Genomic DNA, 26,363 nt, shown 5'->3' with positions numbered 1-26,363 from the left:
AAATTATAGTAAATTAGCACTTACTTCTAATGAAAAAAAAATTAGTTTATCACATAAAACATTAATTTGTCAAATTAAAAAAATAATTATTTAATATTTTTTAATTCCTCAAATAGCTCCAATTAATTGATTAATTTTGTTTATTATTTTTAGTATTACAATTATAATTTTTAATGTAAAAAATTATTATTGTTTTCTTCCTATATCAATTAAATCATCACAATATTTAATACCTAAACAAAAAACAATAATTTGAAAATGATAACAAACTTATTTTCCGTATTTGATCCATCTACGTCAATCATAAATTTATCTTTAAATTGAATAAGAACATTTATTGGATTATTAATTATTCCTTTTTCTTTTTGATTTATACCTAATCGAATCCAAATTCTTTGAAATAATATAATAATTATTTTACACAAAGAATTTAAATTATTATTAAATTCTAATATTAATAATGGAAGAACATTAATATTTATTTCTATCTTTTCTTTAATTTTATTTAATAATTTTTTAGGTTTATTTCCTTACATTTTTACTAGAACTAGTCATTTAACTTTAACATTAACCTTAGCTTTTCCTTTATGATTAAGATTTATACTTTATGGATGAATTAAAAATACACAACATATATTCACTCATTTAGTCCCTCAAGGAACTCCAAGAGTTTTAATACCTTTTATAGTTTGTATTGAAACTATTAGTAACATTATTCGACCAGGAACTGCTGTTCGATTAACAGCAAATATAATTGCTGTTCGATTAACAGCAAATATAATTGCTGGACATATATTATTAACTTTATTAGGTAATACAGGTCTAATATCAACATCCTATATTATTATTTCTTTAATTTTAATTACTCAAATTGCTCTTTTAGTTTTAGAATCAGCTTTGGCTATTATTCAATCTTATGTATTTTCAGTATTAAGAACTCTCTATTCTAGAGAAATTAATTAAATTTATGTCAACTCACTCAAATCATCCTTTTCATTTAGTAGATTATAGTCCTTGACCTTTAACAGGAGCAATTGGAACAATAACAACAGTAACAGGTCTAGTACAATGATTCCATTAATATAATTTTAATTTATTTATTTTAGGAAATATTATTATTTTAATAACTATATATCAATGATGACGAGATATTTCCCGAGAAGGGACATTTCAAGGACTTCATACTTTTTCTGTAACTTTAGGTTTACGATGAGGAATAATTTTATTTATTGTATCAGAATTTTTTTTTTCATTTCTTTTTTTTTGAGCTTTTTTTCACAGAAGTTTATCGCCAACTATTGAACTTGGAATAAATTGACCTCCTATAGGAATTTTTCCTTTTAACCCCTTTCATATCCCTCTTTTAAATACAGCAATTTTATTAACTTTTGGTGTAACTGTAACATGAGCTCATCATAGTTTAATAGAAAATAATCATACACAAACTATTCAAAGTTTATTTTTTACAATTTTATTAGGAATTTATTTTTCTATTCTTCAAGGATATGAATATATTGAATCTCCTTTCACTATTGCAGACAGAATTTATGGATCAACATTTTTTATAGCAACTGGATTTCATGGATTACATGTATTAATTGGAACAACTTTTTTAATAGTATGCTTTTTTCGTCATTTAAATAATCACTTTTCTAATAAACATCATTTTGGATTTGAAGCAGCCGCATGATATTGACATTTTGTTGATGTAGTATGATTATTTTCATATATTTCTATTTATTGATGAGGTAATTAATTTATAAAGTATATCTATGTATATATGACTTCCAATCATAAGGACTAATTATTTTTAGTATAAATAATTTATTTAATTTTAATTATAAGATTTATTATTTTTATTATTACAATTATTATAATAATAATTGCCACAATTATTTAAAAAAAAACTATTATAGACCGAGAGAAATGCTCTCCTTTTGAATGTGGATTTGATCCAATAAATTATTCTCGTCTTCCTTTTTCTCTTCGATTTTTTTTAATCGCAATTATTTTTTTAATTTTTGATGTTGAAATTGCCCTAATTTTACCTATAATTTTAATTATAAAATCATCTAATTTAATTAATTGAATTATTACAAGATTATTTTTTATTATAATTTTATTAATTGGTTTATACCATGAATGAAACCAAGGAATATTAGAATGAAATAATTAAATATTTAAAATATTTAAATATGAAGCGATAAATTGCAATTAGTTTCGACCTAATTCTAGATATATAATATCCATATTTTTATAGGATAATAGTTAAGTATAACATTTAATTTGCACTTAAAAAATATTGATTTTATTCAATTTATCTTACACAATTTATTAATTTGAAACCAAAAAGAGGTATATTACTGTTAATGATATCATTGAATTATAAATTCCAATTAAAATAAAAATATAAATGGAATTAAACCATTATAGAATAAAGTTAGCAGCTTTTTCTTGTTCAACATATTTCATTTATATAGTTTAAAATAAAACATTATATTTTCAATATAAAAATAAAAATTTATTTTTTTTAAATATTTAAAAATTATTTTAATATCCTTAACATCTTCAATGTCACACTCTAAATATAAGCTATTTAAATTAATTCAATAATATTAATAAAATTGATACAAAAACTCATATTATATATCTTAATAAATTAATTTTTAAATTATTATTTTGAAATTCTTGTAAATATAAAGAATAATATTTTAATTGAGTATATAATATCTGACCTCCAAAATATTCTCTTCATCCTTGATCAAAAATTTTTAAAGTATTAAATCCAATTAATAAAAAAATTTTTAATAATCCAATTGTAGAAATTATTGGTATAAATCATATACCTCCAACAAATCATCTAAAATTATAAAAATATAAAGATTTATTTAAAAAATTTAAAGAAATATTTCTAATTAAATATCCTATTAAACCACCTATAATACAAACTAATAAAACTAAAATTTTTATTATAAAAGGTAAACAAATTATTGAAGGATTAAAAAAAACTAACCAATTTAATATACTTCCTCCAATAATTGTTATTATTATCAACCAAAAAATACCAAAAATTATAATTAATCTATCTCTTCTTATTATATTTATAGATATACCTCTATATTCACCTCCCATTAAATAATAAACTAATCGAAATGAATAACAAACAGTTAACCCAGTTGAAAAAAAAAGAAAAAAAGAAAAAAAATTTAAATAAGATAAACTTACAATTTCCAAAATTAAATCTTTAGAATAAAATCCAGCTAAAAAAGGTATACCACATAAAGCTAAATTTGCAATATTAAAACAACTTCTAACTAAAGGCATTCTTAATCTTAAATTTCCTATAAATCGAATATCCTGTATATTTTTTATACAATGAATAATTACTCCAGCGCATATAAATAATAATGCTTTAAATAAGGCATGTGTTAATAAATGAAAAAAAGCTAGTATTCCATATCCTATAGATAAAATTCTTATTATTAAACCTAATTGTCTTAAAGTTGATAAAGCAATAATTTTTTTTAAATCAAATTCAAAATTAGCCCCTAATCCTGCTATAAATATTGTTAAACCAGAAATTAATAATAAAATTCGACTTATATAAGAATTTAAAAATAAAATATTAAATCGAATTAATAAATAAACCCCAGCTGTTACTAATGTAGAAGAATGCACTAATGCTGAAACAGGCGTAGGAGCAGCTATTGCTGCAGGTAATCAAGAAGAAAAAGGAATTTGTGCTCATTTTGTTATAGCTGCTAATATAACTAAATAACCGATAATTATTATATAAATATCATTTTTTATTATTTCTAAATAATAAATATAATTTCATCTTCCATAATTTAATATTCATGCAATAGCTAATAATAAAGCTACATCTTCAATACGATTTGATAAAGCAGTTAATATTCCTGCATTATAAGATTTTACATTTTGAAAATAAATAACTAAACAATAAGAAACTAACCCTAATCCATCTCATCCTAATAAAATTCTAATTAAATTTGGACTAATAATTAATAATATTATTGATATAACAAATATTAATACTAATAAAATAAATCGATTAATATTTATATCTTCTTCTATATACTCTATTCTATAAAAAATTACCAAACAAGAAATAAATAATACAAATGATATAAATATTAAACTTATTCAATCAAATAATAAAGTTATAACAATTGACAAAGAATGTAAAGAAATTACCTCTCATTCAATAAAATAAATTTTATTAATTAATAAAAATTTTAATCTTAATATAAATAAAGAAATTCTAATAATTAATAAAATATAAAAACTATTTTTACAATAATTTAAATTTAACATGATCTAAAATGAAATTTCATATCATTGACACCACAAATCAATATTTTTTTAAAACTATTTAAATTAAAGTCATAATATAAAAAAATTTCTTTTTATAATTAGTAAATTTAAAGGTAATCAATGTAATATTAATAACAAATATTCTCGAATTAAACCAGTTGAAAAAAAAAATTCTTGAATAAAACTTACCATTTTGTCTATAAGCAAATAAATATAAAGTATAAGCTGCTCTAAAAAAAGATAAAAATATTAATCTTATTAGTGTTAATCAAGATCAACCCACAATTCTATTATTAAAGAAATTTCACCTAATAAATTTAATGTAGGAGGTGCAGCCATATTACCAGAACATAATAAAAATCATCATAAAGAAAGACTTGGTATTCAATTTATTATTCCTTTATTAATTAACAAGCTTCGTCTTCCAACCCGCTCATATCTTATATTAGCTAAACAAAATAACCCAGAAGAACATAAACCATGAGCAATTATTAATCTATAAGATCCATTTAGCCCCCAATATCTTATAGTTAATAAACCTCTTAAAACAATTCCTATATGAGCAACTGAAGAATAAGCAATTAAAGATTTTAAATCAACTTGTAATAAACAAATTAATCTAACTAATACCCCCCCCCCCCCCCCAATCAATCTAATTCTAATAAATATAAAATTAAATTTTATACCAATTATTTGTAAAATAAAAAATATTCGTAACAAACCATATCCTCCTAATTTTAATAAAACTCCGGCTAAAATTATAGACCCAAAAATAGGAGCTTCAACATGAGCCTTTGGTAATCATAAATGAACTAAAAATATAGGTATTTTAACTAAAAAAGCAAAAATTATTCTTATATATAATAAATTTAAATTATATATTTTTAAGTAATTTAATATAATAAAATTTATTGTATTTAAATCTCTTTTAATATAAAAAATACCAATTAATAAAGGTAAAGAAGCCAATAAAGTATAAAATAATAAATAAATACCTGCTTGTAAACGTTCTGGCTGGTATCCTCAACCTAAAATTAAAAATAAAGTAGGAATTAAACTTCTTTCAAAAAATAAATAAATTATAAAAAAACTAATAGAACTAAAAGTTAATAATAATAATAATAATAGTAATAAAATTATAAATATAAAAAAATTAATATAATTTTTCATTTGAATTAATTTTTCTCTAGCTATTAATATTAAACCACAAATTCAAATTCTTAATAAAATTAACCCATAAGAAATTATATCTTCTCCAAAATAATAAGAAATATTACAAAAATAATTATTTAATGAAACATTTAATATAAATAAAAAAAAATATATATATAATATTTTGAATTAATCAATAAATATTTTTATAAAACAATAAAAATATTATAAATATTAATATAAAAATAAACTTTAACATTGTAAAAATGAAAAACTTTGAAAATAATCATTTCCATGAGTTCGAATTATTGAAACTAAAATAGACAACCCTAAAACTCCTTCGCATACACAAAATCTTAAAAAAAATATTCTAAAATATCCTTCAAAATTTATATAATTTAAATAAAATAATAATAAAAAAAATAATACTAATACTATAAATTCTAAACTCAACAATGTACATAATAAATGTTTTCGACTAGAAATAAAAGTCACACATCTAAATATAAACATTATAATTATAAATAAATAAATTAAATTAACCATTAGTTTTAATAGTTTAAAAAAAAACATTAGTCTTGCAAACTAAAAATAAAAAATTTTTTTTTAAACTTCAAGAAAAAGAAAATATTTCTTATCACTAATTCCCAAAATTAATATTTTAATTAAACTATTTCTTGAAATTTCTATATTTTTAATATTTTTATGTTTAATTATTTCATTTATTTTTATACAAATAAAACATCCATTAGCTATAGGATCAATATTATTAATTCAAACTATTTTAATTTCATTAAATATTGGTTTATTAATAAAAACTTTTTGATTTTCATATATTTTATTTTTAGTATTTATAGGGGGAATATTAGTTTTATTTATTTGTGTAACTTCTTTATCGTCAAATGAATTATTTTCAATATCTTTAAAATTAATTATATTTTGTATCTTTTTTTTACATTAACTTTATTAACTTTATTAATTTTAGATAATATATTTATAGAAAATTTTTCTATAAATAATGAAATAAATATCTTTAACAAAATAAATATATTTTTATATGAAGATATAATTTCATTAAATAAAATATATAACTTTCCAACTAATATAATTACATATTTATTAATTAATTATTTATTTTTAACTTTACTAGTAACAGTAAAAATTACAAAAAAAAATTTTGGTCCTTTACGACCAATAAATTAATTTTAATTTATTTATGTTTAAACCATTTCGTAAAACACACCCTTTAATTAAAATTATAAATAATTCTTTAATTGATTTACCTACCCCAATTAATATTTCTGCTTGATGAAATTTTGGATCTTTGTTAGGATTATGTTTAATTATTCAAATTTTAACTGGATTATTTTTAGCAATACATTATACTGCAGATATTGAAACTGCATTTAATAGAGTTAATCATATTTATCGAGACGTAAATAATGGCTGATTTTTACGTATTTGTCATGCAAATGGAGCCTCTTTTTTTTTGCATGTTTATTTTTACATGTAGGACGAGGAATTTATTATAATTCTTTTCATTATATTCCCACTTGAATAGTAGGAACAATCATTTTATTTATACAGGGTGATTTTTTAAGAGCTTGAGAACTTTTTTAAACAATAAAACGCATAAAATTTGCAAAATCTCATCGGTTCTTTATTTTAAACGTTAGATTGGTACATGACATTTACTTTTTGAAGATAATTTCATTTAAATGTTGACCGCGGCTGCGTCTTAGGTGGTCCATTCGGAAAGTCCAATTTTGGGCAACTTTTTCGAGCATTTCGGCCGGAATAGCCCGAATTTCTTCGGAAATGTTGTCTTCCAAAGCTGGAATAGTTACTGGTTTATTTCTGTAGACTTTAGACTTGACGTAGCCCCACAAAAAATAGTCTAAAGGCGTCAAATCGCATGATCTTGGTGGCCAACTTACCGGTCCATTTCTTGAGATGAATTGTTCTCCGAAGTTTTCCCTCAAAATGGCCATAGAATCGCGAGCTGTGTGGCATGTAGCGCCATCTTGTTGAAACCACATGTCAACCAAGTTCAGTTCTTCCATTTTTGGCAACAAAAAGTTTGTTAGCATCGAACGATAGCGATCGCCATTCACTGTAACGTTGCGTCCAACAGCATCTTTGAAAAAATACGGTCCAATGATTCCACCAGCGTACAAACCACACCAAACAGTGCATTTTTCGGGATGCATGGGCAGTTCTTGAACGGCTTCTGGTTGCTCTTCACTCCAAATGCGGCAATTTTGCTTATTTACGTAGCCATTCAACCAGAAATGAGCCTCATCGCTGAACAAAATTTGTCGATAAAAAAGCGGACTTTCCGAATGGACCACCTAAGACGCAGCCGCGGTCAACATTTAAATGAAATTATCTTCAAAAAGTAAATGTCATGTACCAATCTAACGTTTAAAATAAAGAACCGATGAGATTTTGCAAATTTTATGCGTTTTATTGTTTAAAAAAGTTCTCAAGCTCTTAAAAAATCACCCTGTAGTTATAGCAACAGGATTTTTAGGATATGTCTTACCTTGAGGACAAATATCTTTTTGAGGAGCAACTGTAATTACTAATTTATTATCTGCAGTACCTTATCTTGGAAATGACTTAGTTCAATGAATTTGAGGAGGATTTGCTGTAGATAATGCTACATTAACGCGATTTTTTACTTTTCATTTCATTTTACCTTTCATTATTTTAGCTTTAACAATAATTCATTTATTATTCTTACATCAAACAGGATCTAATAACCCTTTAGGATTAAATAGAAATATTGATGAAATTCCATTTCATCCTTATTTTGTTTATAAGGATTTATTTGGATTTATTATTTTTATTTGAATTTTAATAACTTTTATTTGAAAATTTAATTATTTATTAATAGATCCAGAAAATTTTATCCCAGCTAACCCATTAGTAACTCCCGTCCATATTCAACCTGAATGATATTTTTTATTTGCATATGCTATTCTTCGGTCTATTCCTAATAAACTAGGAGGAGTAATTGGATTAGTAGCCTCAATTTCTATTTTATTTATTTTACCTTTTATTCATAAAAATAAATTTCAAGGATTACAATTTTATCCAATTAATCAAATTTTATTTTGAAATTTAACAATTATTTTTCTTTTACTAACTTGAATTGGAGCACGACCAGTAGAAACTCCTTTTGTATTAACAGGTCAAATTTTAACTATTTTATATTTTTCTTATTTTTTTATTAATGTTTAATATTAAAATATTGAGATAAATTATTAAATTAAATTTAAATTAATAAGCTTTTAAAAGTATATGTCTTGAAAACATAAGAAAGAATGAAAATCTTCTATTAATTTTTATACTAAAAATAATTCATTAAACTATTAAATATAAAAATAAAATTTTACCCTAATAAAAAAAAAAATAATTTAATGATAGTGGTAAAAATCGTTTTTCAAGCTAAATATATCAATTTATCATATCGAAATCGAGGTAATGTTCCTCGTACTCAAATAAATAAAAAAGAAATAAAAGTTAATTTAAAAAAAAAATAAATCTATATAAATCTCTCCCTAAAAAAATTACACAAAATAATATACTTATAAATAAAATACTTGAATATTCAGCTAAAAAAAAATTAATGCAAATCCCCCTCTTCTATATTCAACATTAAATCCAGAAACTAACTCTGATTCTCCTTCTGCAAAATCAAAAGGAGTTCGATTTGTTTCTGCCAAACAAGAACTAAATCAAACTAATCTTAAAGGAAAACAAAAAATAATAAATCATATATATAATTGAAAATTATAAAAATATAAAAAATTATATCCCCCCACTAAAAAAATAAATCTCAATAAAATTAAAGCTAATCTAACTTCATAAGAAATTGTTTGAGCAACACTTCGTAACCCACCTAATAATGCATAATTCGAATTAGAAGATCAACCTGCAATCATAACTGTATAAACTCCTATTCTAGTAATACAAAAAAAATAATACTCCTAAATTAAAAGAATATAATTTAATTAAAAAAGGGATACTCAATCAAATTAATAAAGATAAAAATAAAGAAAAAATAGGAGAAAAATAATAAAAAATATGATTTGATAATAAAGAGTAAGTTCTTTCTTTAGTAAATAATTTAACGGCATCACTAAATGGCTGTAATAACCCAATAAAACCTACTTTATTGGGACCTTTCCGAATTTGAATATATCCTAAAACTTTTTGTTCTAATAAAGTTAAAAAAGCTACCCCTACTAAAACACAAATCACTAATAATAAACTTCCAATTAATCTTAAATAATAATCTACAATAAACACTACTATTTATAATATTATATTATATTTATAAATTCTAAATTTAATGCACTTATCTGCCAAAATAGTAATATAAAATTAAAATTATTCTTAATTTTTAAAATTAATATTTTTTATTTTAGGTCCTTTCGTACCATAAAATAATTTTTTATTAAGGATAGAAACCAACCTGGCTTACGCCGGTTTGAACTCAAATCATGTAAGAATTTAAAGGTCGAACAGACCTAAACTTTAAACTGCTACATTTAAAAATAACTCTTAATTCAACATCGAGGTCGCAATCTTTTTTGTCGATAAGAACTCTAAAAAAAAATTACGCTGTTATCCCTAAGGTAACTTAAATTTTTAATCAATAAAATTGGATCAATTATTCATATATTTATGTTTATAAATCATAAAAGTTAATTAAATTTTAATACCACCCCAGTAAAATTTTTAAAAAAATATAAAATATAAAATTTAAAATTCTTTTTATTTTATAAATTTCAAAAAATAAAGATCTATAGGGTCTTCTCGTCCTTTAATTATATTTTAACTTTTTTATTAAAAAATAAAATTTTATTAAATTTTAAAAAAGACAGTATATATCTTATTCAACCATTCATACAAGCTTCCAATTAAAAAAACTATTGATTATGCTACCTTTGCACAGTCAAAATACTGCGGCCCTTTAAATTTTATTCAGTGGGCAGGTTAGACTTTAAATTAAATTCAAAAAGACATGTTTTTGATAAACAGGTAGATATATAATTTGCCGAATTCCTTATGTAAACCTAACATTTTAAATAATTTATATAATTTTATTTACTAATTTTATCATTATTAATAAATATTTTAAATTAAAATTTATATTTTAATAAATAATTTAATTTATAATAAATAATATTTTATAAATAAATAAATTATAACAAATTTATTAATGATAGATATTTTTAAACTTACATTTTCTTTTTATAAATTTATAAATATAAAAATTTATTTTAAAGCTAATCCCTTAAAATATTAATTTTATAAAATTAATATATTAATTAAATTTATTTCTTAAAAAACTAGATATATTTTAAAACGATTAACATTTCATTTCTAATTATATATTTAAAATATTTATACTACAATAACTTTTATATATAATTAAATCTTTAAAATTCGAGAAAAATTAATATAATAATTAATTAATTAATAAACCCTGATACACAAGGTACAATAAATTAAATTTTCTTTTAAAATAATAATTTTTCAAAATATTTCAATATTCTTTTACAATACAATTAAACTATAATTAAAATTATATTTTCTTTAAAAAATACTTTAACTTCAAATTTTAAAATTATTTTTATTATATAAATATTAAATAAAAATATTAATAAATAAATTTTATTCAATTTAAAATGATTTGCACAAATTTCTTTTCAATGTAAATGAAATACTTTACTTTTTAAGCTTTAAATTGTCATTCTAGATACACTTTCCAGTACATCTACTATGTTACAACTTATCTTATTTTAAAAATAAGAACGATGGGCGATATGTGCATATTTTAGAGCTAAAATCATATAAATAATCTTTTTTATATTACTATCAAATCCACTTTTAAATTTCTATTTCAAAAAATTATCCATTTAAATATACATATTTATTGTAATCCATTTCTACTTAAATATAAACTGCACCTTGATCTGACATTTTATTTTTAAATTAAATATTTAGAAAATTTTTCTTATAATATATTCTGATGACGACGATATACAAATTAAACAAATTTAAGTAAGGTTCAATGTGGATTATCAATTACAGAACAGATTCCTTTGAATAGACTAAAATACCGCCAAATTTTTTAAATTTAAAGAATATAACTAATACTACTTTAATAATATTTTTATTTATTTTTTATAATAGGGTATCTAATCCTAGTTTATAACAAAAAGTTTATAGCTTCAATTAAAATTTAATTTAATAATTAATAAATTTAAAAATTTCACCTTATAAATTTATATTAAAATTAAAATATTTATATATATATATATATATATATATATATATATATATATATATATATATATATATATATATATATATATATATATACATATATATATATATATATATATATATATATATATATATATATATATATATATATATATAATTTAACTATTACTAAAAATTTTTACTTGTATTATTTGTATAACCGTGGTAGCTGGCACAAATTTTACCAATACTATTTATTATTACTAAAACAAAATTTCTTTTTTATTTAATATTAATTATTGCGATTAATTTTTATTTAATTAATTTATTTAAAATTAATTATATTCACAAAAAAATTCACATATAAAATAAAATAAAAATAAAAATATTAACCAAAATAAAATAATTTATTATTATAAAATTCAACTATGTAAACTTATTTAAATTATATTAAATTAAATTTTCATTTAATTATATATAAATATAATAAAAATAAAAATAATAAATAAATTATTAAATTAATAAATATAGTACTTTCCTCCCCACAATAAAAATTACCCCCTAAATAACTTTTTATAAAATTTAACTATATAAACTTATTTAAATTATATTAAATTAAATTTTCATTTAATTATATATAAATATAATAAAAATAAAAATAATAAATAAATTATTAAATTAATAAATAAAGTACTTTCCTCCCCATAATAAAAGTTACCCCCTAAATAACTTTTTATAAAATTTAACTATATAAACTTATTTAAATTATATTAAATAAAATTTTCATTTAATTATATATAAATATAATAAAAATAAAAATAATAAATAAATTATTAAATTAATAAATATAGTACTTTCCTCAAATTTTTATTGAATTATATGAATAATTTTTTTTTATATAAATAATTTATTTAATAATATTCATATTTATTTATTTATTTAATTTTAATATATTTATTTTAATTTATATATATATATATATATATATATATATATATATATATATATATATATATATATATAATTAATTACTTTGTAATTAATTATTAATTAATATAATTATTTTATATTAAATAAAAATTTATTATATATATATTTATTTTAATTTATATATATATATATATATATATATATATATATATATATATATATATATATATATATATATATAATAAACTTAAATAATTTTAATTATTCCTTTAGAATTGCAGTCTAATATCATTATTGACTATTAAGTTTGATTAAAGAGAATATTTCTCATAAATAAATTTACAATTTATTACCTATTATCAGCCATTTAATCTTATAAATTTTTATTAAATCTATACAATATAATCCATTTCTTTTTTTTCTTTATATAATATAATATTTAAAAAAATATTTTTTTATGAATTGCCTGATAAAAAGGATTATCTTGATAGGATAAATAATAAAGTTTTACTTCATTCATTAATTATATTTAATAGAATTAAACTATTTCTAAAAATTTTTGTGCTTCTTACACTAAAATATAAAAATTTTTAATTTATATTAATTAATATTTTTTTATATAAAAAGATAAGCTAAATAAGCTATTGGGTTCATACCCCAATTATAAAGGTATTAATCCTTTTCTTTTTAATTAAAAAAATTTCTAATAATATTTTTTTTATTATATTAATTTTTGGTTCTTTAATAACAATCTCTGCTAATTCTTGATTAGGAGCATGAATAGGGTTAGAAATTAATTTATTGTCATTTATTCCCCTAATAAATGATAATAAAAAATAAATCTCAATAAAATTAAAGCTAATCTAACTTCATAAGAAATTGTTTGAGCAACACTTCGTAACCCACCTAATAATGCATAATTCGAATTAGAAGATCAACCTGCAATCATAACTGTATAAACTCCTATTCTAGTAATACAAAAAAAATAATACTCCTAAATTAAAAGAATATAATTTAATTAAAAAAGGGATACTTAATCAAATTAATAAAGATAAAAATAAAGAAAAAATAGGAGAAAAATAATAAAAAATATAATTTGATAATAAAGGGTAAGTTCTTTCTTTAGTAAATAATTTAACGGCATCACTAAATGGCTGCAATAACCCAATAAAACCTACTTTATTGGGACCTTTCCGAATTTGAATATATCCTAAAACTTTTTGTTCTAATAAAGTTAAAAAAGCTACCCCTACTAAAACACAAATCACTAATAATAAACTTCCAATTAATCTTAAATAATAATCTACAATAAACACTACTATTTATAATATTATATTATATTTATAAATTCTAAATTTAATGCACTTATCTGCCAAAATAGTAATATAAAATTAAAATTATTCTTAATTTTTAAAATTAATATTTTTTATTTTAGGTCCTTTCGTACCATAAAATAATTTTTTATTAAGGATAGAAACCAACCTGGCTTACGCCGGTTTGAACTCAAATCATGTAAGAATTTAAAGGTCGAACAGACCTAAACTTTAAACTGCTACATTTAAAAATAACTCTTAATTCAACATCGAGGTCGCAATCTTTTTTGTCGATAAGAACTCTAAAAAAAAATTACGCTGTTATCCCTAAGGTAACTTAAATTTTTAATCAATAAAATTGGATCAATTATTCATATGTTTATGTTTATAAATCATAAAAGTTAATTAAATTTTAATACCACCCCAGTAAAATTTTTAAAAAAATATAAAATTTAAAATTCTTTTTATTTTATAAATTTTAAAAAATAAAGATCTATAGGGTTCTCTCGTCCTTTAATTATATTTTAACTTTTTTATTAAAAAATAAAATTTTATTAAATTTTAAAAAAGACAGTATATATCTTATTCAACCATTCATACAAGCTTCCAATTAAAAAACTATTGATTATGCTACCTTTGCACAGTCAAAATACTGCGGCCCTTTAAATTTTATTCAGTGGGCAGGTTAGACTTTAAATTAAATTCAAAAAGACATGTTTTTGATAAACAGGTAGATATATAATTTGCCGAATTCCTTATGTAAACCTAACATTTTAAATAATTTATATAATTTTATTTACTAATTTTATCATTATTAATAAATATTTTAAATTAAAATTTATATTTTAATAAATAATTTAATTTATAATAAATAATATTTTATAAATAAATAAATTATAACAAATTTATTAATGATAGATATTTTTAAACTTACATTTTCTTTTTATAAATTTATAAATATAAAAATTTATTTTAAAGCTAATCCCTTAAAATATTAATTTTATAAAATTAATATCTTAATTAAATTAAAATATTAATTTTATAAATCTAAATTAAATTTATTTCTTAAAAAACTAGATATATTTTAAAACGATTAACATTTCATTTCTAATTATATATTTAAAATATTTATACTACAATAACTTTTATATATAATTAAATCTTTAAAATTCGAGAAAAATTAATATAATAATTAATTAATTAATGAACCCTGATACACAAGGTACAATAAATTAAATTTTCTTTTAAAATAATAATTTTTCAAAATATTTCAATATTCTTTTACAATACAATTAAACTATAATTAAAATTATATTTTCTTTAAAAAATACTTTAACTTCAAATTTTAAAATTATTTTTATTATATAAATATTAAATAAAAATATTAATAAATAAATTTTATTCAATTTAAAATGATTTGCACAAATTTCTTTTCAATGTAAATGAAATACTTTACTTTTTAAGCTTTAAATTGTCATTCTAGATACACTTTCCAGTACATCTACTATGTTACAACTTATCTTATTTTAAAAATAAGAACGATGGGCGATATGTGCATATTTTAGAGCTAAAATCATATAAATAATCTTTTTTATATTACTATCAAATCCACTTTTAAATTTCTATTTCAAAAAATTATCCATTTAAATATATTTATTGTAATCCATTTCTACTTAAATATGAACTGCACCTTGATCTGACATTTTATTTTTAAATTAAATATTTAGAAAATTTTTCTTATAATATATTCTGATGACGACGATATACAAATTAAACAAATTAAAGTAAGGTTCAATGTGGATTATCAATTACAGAACAGATTCCTTTGAATAGACTAAAATACCGCCAAATTTTTTAAATTTAAAGAATATAACTAATACTACTTTAATAATATTTTTATTTATTTTTTATAATAGGGTATCTAATCCTAGTTTATAACAAAAAGTTTATAGCTTCAATTAAAATTTAATTTAATAATTAATAAATTTAAAAATTTCACCTTATAAATTTATATTAAAATTAAAATATTTATATATATATATATATATATATATATATATATATATATATATATAATTTAACTATTACTAAAAATTTTTACTTGTATTATTTGTATAACCGCGGTAGCTGGCACAAATTTTACCAATACTATTTATTATTACTAAAACAAAATTTCTTTTTTATTTAATATTAATTATTGCGATTAATTTTTATTTAATTAATTTATTTAAAATTAATTATATTCACAAAAAAATTTACATATAAAATAAAATAAAAATAAAAATATTAACCAAAATAAAATAATTTATGATTATAAAATTCAACTATATAAACTTATTTAAATTATATTAAATTAAATTTTCATTTAATTATATATAAATATAATAAAAATAAAAATAATAAATAAATTATTGAATTAATAAATATAGTACTTTCCTCCCCATAATAAAAATTACCCCCTAAATAACTTTTTATAAAATTTAACTATATAAACTTATTTAAATTATATTAAATTAAATTTTCATTTAATTATATATAAATATAATAAAAATAAAAATAATAAATAAATTATTAAATTAATAAATATAGTACTTTCCTCCCCATAATAAAAGTTACCCCCTAAATAACTTTTTATAAAATTTAACTATATAAACTTATTTAAATTATATTAAATAAAATTTTCATTTAATTATATATAAATATAATAAAAATAAAAATAATAAATAAATTATTAAATTAATAAATATAGTACTTTCCTCAAATTTTTATTGAATTATATGAATAATTTTTTTTTTATATAAATAATTTATTTAATAATATTCATATTTATTTATTTATTTAATTTTAATATATTTATTTTAATTCATATATATATATATATATATATATATATATATATATATATATATATATATATATATATATATATATATATATATATATATATATATATATATATATATATATAATTAATTACTTTGTAATTAATTATTAATTAATATAATTATTTTATATTAAATAAAAATTTATTATATATATATTTATTTTTTTTTTCATATTTTATAGGACTAATAGGTTTATAAATACTTCACTATTTATGTATTTAATTTTAATATATTTATTTTAATTTATATATATATATATATATATATATATATAATAAACTTAAATAATTTTAATTATTCCTTTAGAATTGCAGTCTAATATCATTATTGACTATTAAGTTTGATTAAAGAGAATATTTCTCATAAATAAATTTACAATTTATTACCTATTATCAGCCATTTAATCTTATAAATTTTTATTAAATCTATACAATATAATCCATTTCTTTTTTTTCTTTATATAATATAATATTTAAAAAAATATTTTTTAATGAATTGCCTGATAAAAAGGATTATCTTGATAGGATAAATAATAAAGTTTTACTTTATTCATTAATTATATTTAATAGAATTAAACTTCAATTAAAATTTAATTTAATAATTAATAAATTTAAAAATTTCACCTTATAAATTTATATTAAAATTAAAATATTTATATATATATATATATATATATATATATATATATATATATATATATATATATATATATATATATACATATATATATATATATATATATATATATATATATATATATATATATATATATATATATATATATATATATATATATATATATATATATATAATTTAACTATTACTAAAAATTTTTACTTGTATTATTTGTATAACCGTGGTAGCTGGCACAAATTTTACCAATACTATTTATTATTACTAAAACAAAATTTCTTTTTTATTTAATATTAATTATTGCGATTAATTTTTATTTAATTAATTTATTTAAAATTAATTATATTCACAAAAAAATTTACATATAAAATAAAATAAAAATAAAAATATTAACCAAAATAAAATAATTTATTATTATAAAATTCAACTATGTAAACTTATTTAAATTATATTAAATTAAATTTTCATTTAATTATATATAAATATAATAAAAATAAAAATAATAAATAAATTATTAAATTAATAAATATAGTACTTTCCTCCCCACAATAAAAATTACCCCCTAAATAACTTTTTATAAAATTTAACTATATAAACTTATTTAAATTATATTAAATTAAATTTTCATTTAATTATATATAAATATAATAAAAATAAAAATAATAAATAAATTATTAAATTAATAAATAAAGTACTTTCCTCCCCATAATAAAAGTTACCCCCTAAATAACTTTTTATAAAATTTAACTATATAAACTTATTTAAATTATATTAAATAAAATTTTCATTTAATTATATATAAATATAATAAAAATAAAAATAATAAATAAATTATTAAATTAATAAATATAGTACTTTCCTCAAATTTTTATTGAATTATATGAATAATTTTTTTGTATATAAATAATTTATTTAATAATATTCATATTTATTTATTTATTTAATTTTAATATATTTATTTTAATTTATATATATATATATATATATATATATATATATATATATATATATATATATATATATATATATATATATATATATATATATATATATATATATATATATAATTAATTACTTTGTAATTAATTATTAATTAATATAATTATTTTATATTAAATAAAAATTTATTATATATATATTTATTTTAATTTATATATATATATATATATATATATATATATATATATATATATATATATATATATATATATATATATATATATAATAAACTTAAATAATTTTAATTATTCCTTTAGAATTGCAGTCTAATATCATTATTGACTATTAAGTTTGATTAAAGAGAATATTTCTCATAAATAAATTTACAATTTATTACCTATTATCAGCCATTTAATCTTATAAATTTTTATTAAATCTATACAATATAATCCATTTCTTTTTTTTCTTTATATAATATAATATTTAAAAAAATATTTTTTTATGAATTGCCTGATAAAAAGGATTATCTTGATAGGATAAATAATAAAGTTTTACTTCATTCATTAATTATATTTAATAGAATTAAACTATTTCTAAAAATTTTTGTGCTTCTTACACTAAAATATAAAAATTTTTAATTTATATTAATTAATATTTTTTTATATAAAAAGATAAGCTAAATAAGCTATTGGGTTCATACCCCAATTATAAAGGTATTAATCCTTTTCTTTTTAATTAAAAAAATTTCTAATAATATTTTTTTTATTATATTAATTTTTGGTTCTTTAATAACAATCTCTGCTAATTCTTGATTAGGAGCATGAATAGGGTTAGAAATTAATTTATTGTCATTTATTCCCCTAATAAATGATAATAAAAAATAAATCTCAATAAAATTAAAGCTAATCTAACTTCATAAGAAATTGTTTGAGCAACACTTCGTAACCCACCTAATAATGCATAATTCGAATTAGAAGATCAACCTGCAATCATAACTGTATAAACTCCTATTCTAGTAATACAAAAAAAATAATACTCCTAAATTAAAAGAATATAATTTAATTAAAAAAGGGATACTTAATCAAATTAATAAAGATAAAAATAAAGAAAAAATAGGAGAAAAATAATAAAAAATATAATTTGATAATAAAGGGTAAGTTCTTTCTTTAGTAAATAATTTAACGGCATCACTAAATGGCTGCAATAACCCAATAAAACCTACTTTATTGGGACCTTTCCGAATTTGAATATATCCTAAAACTTTTTGTTCTAATAAAGTTAAAAAAGCTACCCCTACTAAAACACAAATCACTAATAATAAACTTCCAATTAATCTTAAATAATAATCTACAATAAACACTACTATTTATAATATTATATTATATTTATAAATTCTAAATTTAATGCACTTATCTGCCAAAATAGTAATATAAAATTAAAATTATTCTTAATTTTTAAAATTAATATTTTTTATTTTAGGTCCTTTCGTACCATAAAATAATTTTTTATTAAGGATAGAAACCAACCTGGCTTACGCCGGTTTGAACTCAAATCATGTAAGAATTTAAAGGTCGAACAGACCTAAACTTTAAACTGCTACATTTAAAAATAACTCTTAATTCAACATCGAGGTCGCAATCTTTTTTGTCGATAAGAACTCTAAAAAAAAATTACGCTGTTATCCCTAAGGTAACTTAAATTTTTAATCAATAAAATTGGATCAATTATTCATATGTTTATGTTTATAAATCATAAAAGTTAATTAAATTTTAATACCACCCCAGTAAAATTTTTAAAAAAATATAAAATTTAAAATTCTTTTTATTTTATAAATTTTAAAAAATAAAGATCTATAGGGTTCTCTCGTCCTTTAATTATATTTTAACTTTTTTATTAAAAAATAAAATTTTATTAAATTTTAAAAAAGACAGTATATATCTTATTCAACCATTCATACAAGCTTCCAATTAAAAAACTATTGATTATGCTACCTTTGCACAGTCAAAATACTGCGGCCCTTTAAATTTTATTCAGTGGGCAGGTTAGACTTTAAATTAAATTCAAAAAGACATGTTTTTGATAAACAGGTAGATATATAATTTGCCGAATTCCTTATGTAAGCCTAACATTTTAAATAATTTATATAATTTTATTTACTAATTTTATCATTATTAATAAATATTTTAAATTAAAATTTATATTTTAATAAATAATTTAATTTATAATAAATAATATTTTATAAATAAATAAATTATAACAAATTTATTAATGATAGATATTTTTAAACTTACATTTTCTTTTTATAAATTTATAAATATAAAAATTTATTTTAAAGCTAATCCCTTAAAATATTAATTTTATAAAATTAATATATTAATTAAATTAAAATATTAATTTTATAAATCTAAATTAAATTTATTTCTTAAAAAACTAGATATATTTTAAAACGATTAACATTTCATTTCTAATTATATATTTAAAATATTTATACTACAATAACTTTTATATATAATTAAATCTTTAAAATTCGAGAAAAATTAATATAATAATTAATTAATTAATGAACCCTGATACACAAGGTACAATAAATTAAATTTTCTTTTAAAATAATAATTTTTCAAAATATTTCAATATTCTTTTACAATACAATTAAACTATAATTAAAATTATATTTTCTTTAAAAAATACTTTAACTTCAAATTTTAAAATTATTTTTATTATATAAATATTAAATAAAAATATTAATAAATAAATTTTATTCAATTTAAAATGATTTGCACAAATTTCTTTTCAATGTAAATGAAATACTTTACTTTTTAAGCTTTAAATTGTCATTCTAGATACACTTTCCAGTACATCTACTATGTTACAACTTATCTTATTTTAAAAATAAGAACGATGGGCGATATGTGCATATTTTAGAGCTAAAATCATATAAATAATCTTTTTTATATTACTATCAAATCCACTTTTAAATTTCTATTTCAAAAAATTATCCATTTAAATATATTTATTGTAATCCATTTCTACTTAAATATGAACTGCACCTTGATCTGACATTTTATTTTTAAATTAAATATTTAGAAAATTTTTCTTATAATATATTCTGATGACGACGATATACAAATTAAACAAATTAAAGTAAGGTTCAATGTGGATTATCAATTACAGAACAGATTCCTTTGAATAGACTAAAATACCGCCAAATTTTTTAAATTTAAAGAATATAACTAATACTACTTTAATAATATTTTTATTTATTTTTTATAATAGGGTATCTAATCCTAGTTTATAACAAAAAGTTTATAGCTTCAATTAAAATTTAATTTAATAATTAATAAATTTAAAAATTTCACCTTATAAATTTATATTAAAATTAAAATATTTATATATATATATATATATATATATATATATATATATATATATATATATATATATATATATATATATATATATATATATATATATATATATAATTTAACTATTACTAAAAATTTTTACTTGTATTATTTGTATAACCGCGGTAGCTGGCACAAATTTTACCAATACTATTTATTATTACTAAAACAAAATTTCTTTTTTATTTAATATTAATTATTGCGATTAATTTTTATTTAATTAATTTATTTAAAATTAATTATATTCACAAAAAAATTTACATATAAAATAAAATAAAAATAAAAATATTAACCAAAATAAAATAATTTATGATTATAAAATTCAACTATATAAACTTATTTAAATTATATTAAATTAAATTTTCATTTAATTATATATAAATATAATAAAAATAAAAATAATAAATAAATTATTGAATTAATAAATATAGTACTTTCCTCCCCATAATAAAAATTACCCCCTAAATAACTTTTTATAAAATTTAACTATATAAACTTATTTAAATTATATTAAATTAAATTTTCATTTAATTATATATAAATATAATAAAAATAAAAATAATAAATAAATTATTAAATTAATAAATATAGTACTTTCCTCCCCATAATAAAAGTTACCCCCTAAATAACTTTTTATAAAATTTAACTATATAAACTTATTTAAATTATATTAAATAAAATTTTCATTTAATTATATATAAATATAATAAAAATAAAAATAATAAATAAATTATTAAATTAATAAATATAGTACTTTCCTCAAATTTTTATTGAATTATATGAATAATTTTTTTTTATATAAATAATTTATTTAATAATATTCATATTTATTTATTTATTTAATTTTAATATATTTATTTTAATTCATATATATATATATATATATATATATATATATATATATATATATATATATATATATATATATATATATATATATATATATATATAATTAATTACTTTGTAATTAATTATTAATTAATATAATTATTTTATATTAAATAAAAATTTATTATATATATATTTATTTTTTTTTTCATATTTTATAGGACTAATAGGTTTATAAATACTTCACTATTTATGTATTTAATTTTAATATATTTATTTTAATTTATATATATATATATATATATATATATATATATATATATATATATATATATATATATATATATATATATAATAAACTTAAATAATTTTAATTATTCCTTTAGAATTGCAGTCTAATATCATTATTGACTATTAAGTTTGATTAAAGAGAATATTTCTCATAAATAAATTTACAATTTATTACCTATTATCAGCCATTTAATCTTATAAATTTTTATTAAATCTATACAATATAATCCATTTCTTTTTTTTCTTTATATAATATAATATTTAAAAAAATATTTTTTAATGAATTGCCTGATAAAAAGGATTATCTTGATAGGATAAATAATAAAGTTTTACTTTATTCATTAATTATATTTAATAGAATTAAACTATTTCTAAAAATTTTTGTGCTTCTTACACTAAAATATAAAAATTTTTAATTTATATTAATTAATATTTTTTTTATATAAAAAGATAAGCTAAATAAGCTATTGGGTTCATACCCCAATTATAAAGGTATTAATCCTTTTCTTTTTAATTAAAAAAATTTCTAATAATATTTTTTTTATTATATTAATTTTTGGCTCTTTAATAACAATCTCTGCTAATTCTTGATTAGGAGCATGAATAGGGTTAGAAATTAATTTATTGTCATTTATTCCCCTAATAAATGATAATAAAAAAAATTTAATAACATCAGAAAGAAGATTAAAATATTTTTTAATTCAAGCTTTTGCATCTTCTATTTTATTATTTTCTATTATTTTAATAATAATAATTTTTAACATAAATTTAACAATAATAAACAATTTTAATGAATTATTAATTTTATCTACATTATTACTAAAAAGAGGAGCAGCTCCTTTTCATTTTTGATTTCCAGGAGTTATAGAAGGATTAAACTGAATAAATAATTTAATTTTAATAACATGACAAAAAATTGCTCCTTTAATATTAATTTCTTATAATTGAAATTATAATTTTATTATAATTTCAATTATATTTTCTGCAATTATTGGTTCTTTAGGAGGATTAAATCAAACTTCTTTACGTAAATTAATAGCTTCTTCTTCAATTAATCATTTAAGTTGAATATTATTAGCAATAATAAATAATGAATTATTATGATTAATATATTTTTTTATATTCTTTATTATCTATATCTATTTTATTAATATTTAATACTTTTAAATTATTTCATTTTAATCAAATTTTTAATTTTAATTTAAATAATCCATTAATAAAATTCTTATTTTTTTTAAATTTTTTATCTTCAGGAGGATTACCCCCCTTTTTAGGATTTTTACCAAAATGATTAGTTATTCAAAATTTAATTTATATAAATCAATTCTTTATTTTATTTATTATAGTATGTTTAACATTAATTACTTTATTTTATTATTTACGTTTATCTTATAGAATTTATATATTAAATTATAATAAAAATTCATGAATATTAATAAATAATTATAATAAAAATTTTAATTTTATTTATATAATAAATTTTTTTTTGTATTATAGGATTAATTTTATTTTCTTTTATTTATTTTTTAATATAAGAATTTAAGTTAAATAAACTTTTAGTCTTCAAAACTAATAATATTTGTATTAATCATTTAATTCTTATTGTAAAATTATTTATATAATTAATTACAATATGCAACAATGATTATTTTCAACAAATCATAAAGATATTGGAACATTATATTTTATTTTTGGTGCTTGATCTGGAATAGTAGGAACATCTTTAAGAATTTTAATTCGTACAGAATTAAGTCATCCAGGGGCATTTATTGGAAATGATCAAATTTATAATGTAATTGTTACTGCTCATGCTTTTATTATAATTTTTTTATAGTAATACCTATTATAATTGGAGGATTTGGAAATTGATTAGTTCCTTTAATATTAGGTGCTCCTGATATAGCTTTCCCTCGAATAAATAATATAAGTTTTTGAATACTTCCCCCTTCTTTAATATTATTATTATCAGGAAGAATAGTAGAAAACGGAGCTGGGACTGGATGAACTGTATATCCTCCTTTATCTTCAGGAAATGCTCATGCTGGAGCTTCTGTTGATTTATCTATTTTTTCTTTACATTTAGCAGGAATTTCATCTATTTTAGGAGCTGTAAATTTTATTACTACAGTAATTAATATACGTTCAGCAGGAATTACTCTAGATCGAATACCCCTATTTGTTTGATCTGTTGTTATTACAGCTTTATTACTTTTATTATCATTACCTGTATTAGCAGGAGCAATTACAATATTATTAACAGATCGAAATTTTAACACTTCATTTTTTGACCCAATTGGAGGAGGTGACCCTATTCTTTATCAACATTTATTTTGATTTTTTGGTCATCCTGAAGTTTATATTCTAATTTTACCAGGATTTGGTATAATTTCCCATATTATTACTCAAATAAGAGGAAAAAAGGAAACTTTTGGAACCCTAGGAATAATTTATGCTATATTAGCAATTGGATTATTAGGATTCATTGTATGAGCTCATCATATATTTACTGTTGGAATAGATGTTGATACTCGAGCTTATTTTACCTCAGCAACTATAATTATTGCTGTTCCTACAGGAATTAAAATTTTTAGTTGATTAGCCACTCTTCATGGAACTCAATTAAATTACAATCCAGCTTTATTATGAGCATTAGGATTTGTATTTTTATTTACAGTTGGAGGATTAACTGGAGTAATTTTAGCTAACTCTTCTATTGATATTGTTCTTCATGATACATATTATGTAGTTGCTCATTTTCATTACGTTTTATCAATAGGAGCTGTATTTGCTATTATATCAGGATTTATTCATTGATACCCCTTATTAACTGGATTAACTATAAACTCTTTATGATTAACAATTCAATTTTCAATTATATTTATTGGAGTAAATTTAACATTTTTTCCTCAACATTTTTTAGGATTATCAGGAATACCTCGACGATATTCTGATTTTCCAGATAGTTTCTTAACTTGAAATATTATTTCATCATTAGGTAGATCAATTTCTTTATTTGGTATTATTTTCTTTTTATTTATTATATGAGAAAGTATATCTTCTCAACGAATTTCTTTATTTCCTATACAATTATCTTCTTCTATTGAATGATTTCATTCTATACCTCCTATAGAACATACATACTTAGAACTTCCATTATTTTCATCTAATTTCTAATATGGCAGATTAGTGCAATGAATTTAAGCTTCATATATAAAATTTTTTATTTTTTGTTAGAAAATGGCAACATGATCTAACTTAAGATTACAAAATAGATTTTCACCTTTAATAGAACAATTAAATTTTTTCCATGACTATACAATCATAATTTTAATTATAATTACCGCATTAATTTCTTATATTATAATTATATTATT

General features: G+C 17.9%; 2 protein-coding genes and 3 pseudogenes across 2 annotated transcripts; 2 read left to right on the top strand and 3 right to left on the bottom strand.

Moving 5' to 3' along the window:
* Window positions 1–2,851: 2,851 nt before the first annotated feature.
* On the bottom strand, window positions 2,852–4,674 carry LOC131428847 (NADH-ubiquinone oxidoreductase chain 5-like). The gene is made up of 3 exons (XM_058592903.1): window positions 4,619–4,674; window positions 4,525–4,565; window positions 2,852–3,710 (listed from the first exon to the last, which is right to left on the bottom strand). The coding sequence occupies exons 1-3, from the start codon at window positions 4,672–4,674 to the stop codon at window positions 2,857–2,859; spliced, it is 951 nt and encodes a 316-aa protein (XP_058448886.1). The 3' UTR covers window positions 2,852–2,856.
* LOC131430329 (NADH-ubiquinone oxidoreductase chain 4-like) lies at window positions 4,399–5,746 on the bottom strand. The gene is given in 2 exon segments (XM_058595213.1): window positions 4,399–5,653; window positions 5,655–5,746. Coding segments are annotated over 2 exon segments (1,026 nt in total). The 3' UTR covers window positions 4,399–4,719.
* A 35-nt stretch (window positions 5,747–5,781) lies between these two features.
* On the top strand, window positions 5,782–8,759 carry LOC131428846 (cytochrome b-like; annotated as a pseudogene).
* A 182-nt stretch (window positions 8,760–8,941) lies between these two features.
* On the bottom strand, window positions 8,942–21,529 carry LOC131428845 (NADH-ubiquinone oxidoreductase chain 1-like; annotated as a pseudogene).
* Window positions 21,530–24,622: 3,093 nt separating this feature from the next.
* LOC131431380 (cytochrome c oxidase subunit 1-like) lies at window positions 24,623–26,163 on the top strand (annotated as a pseudogene).
* The last annotated feature ends 200 nt before the right edge of the window (window positions 26,164–26,363 follow it).

The sequence above is a fragment of the Malaya genurostris genome, chromosome 2 (assembly GCF_030247185.1).
Source record: "Malaya genurostris strain Urasoe2022 chromosome 2, Malgen_1.1, whole genome shotgun sequence".
NCBI lineage: Eukaryota > Metazoa > Arthropoda > Insecta > Diptera > Culicidae > Malaya > Malaya genurostris.
This window is presented reverse-complemented; position numbering and strand designations above follow the sequence as displayed.

Coding starts and splice junctions, on each gene's coding strand:
- LOC131428847 (XM_058592903.1), bottom strand. CDS start 4,674: ATGGCTGCACCTCCTACATTAAATTTATTAGGTGAAATTTCTTTAATA. Junction 4,566..4,618: donor ATTTCTTTAATAATAGAATT/GTGGGTTGATCT, acceptor ATCTTTTTTTAG/AGCAGCTTATACTTTATATT. Junction 3,711..4,524: donor ATTTGCTTATAGACAAAATG/GTAAGTTTTATT, acceptor GATTACCTGCAG/CAATAGCTGCTCCTACGCCT.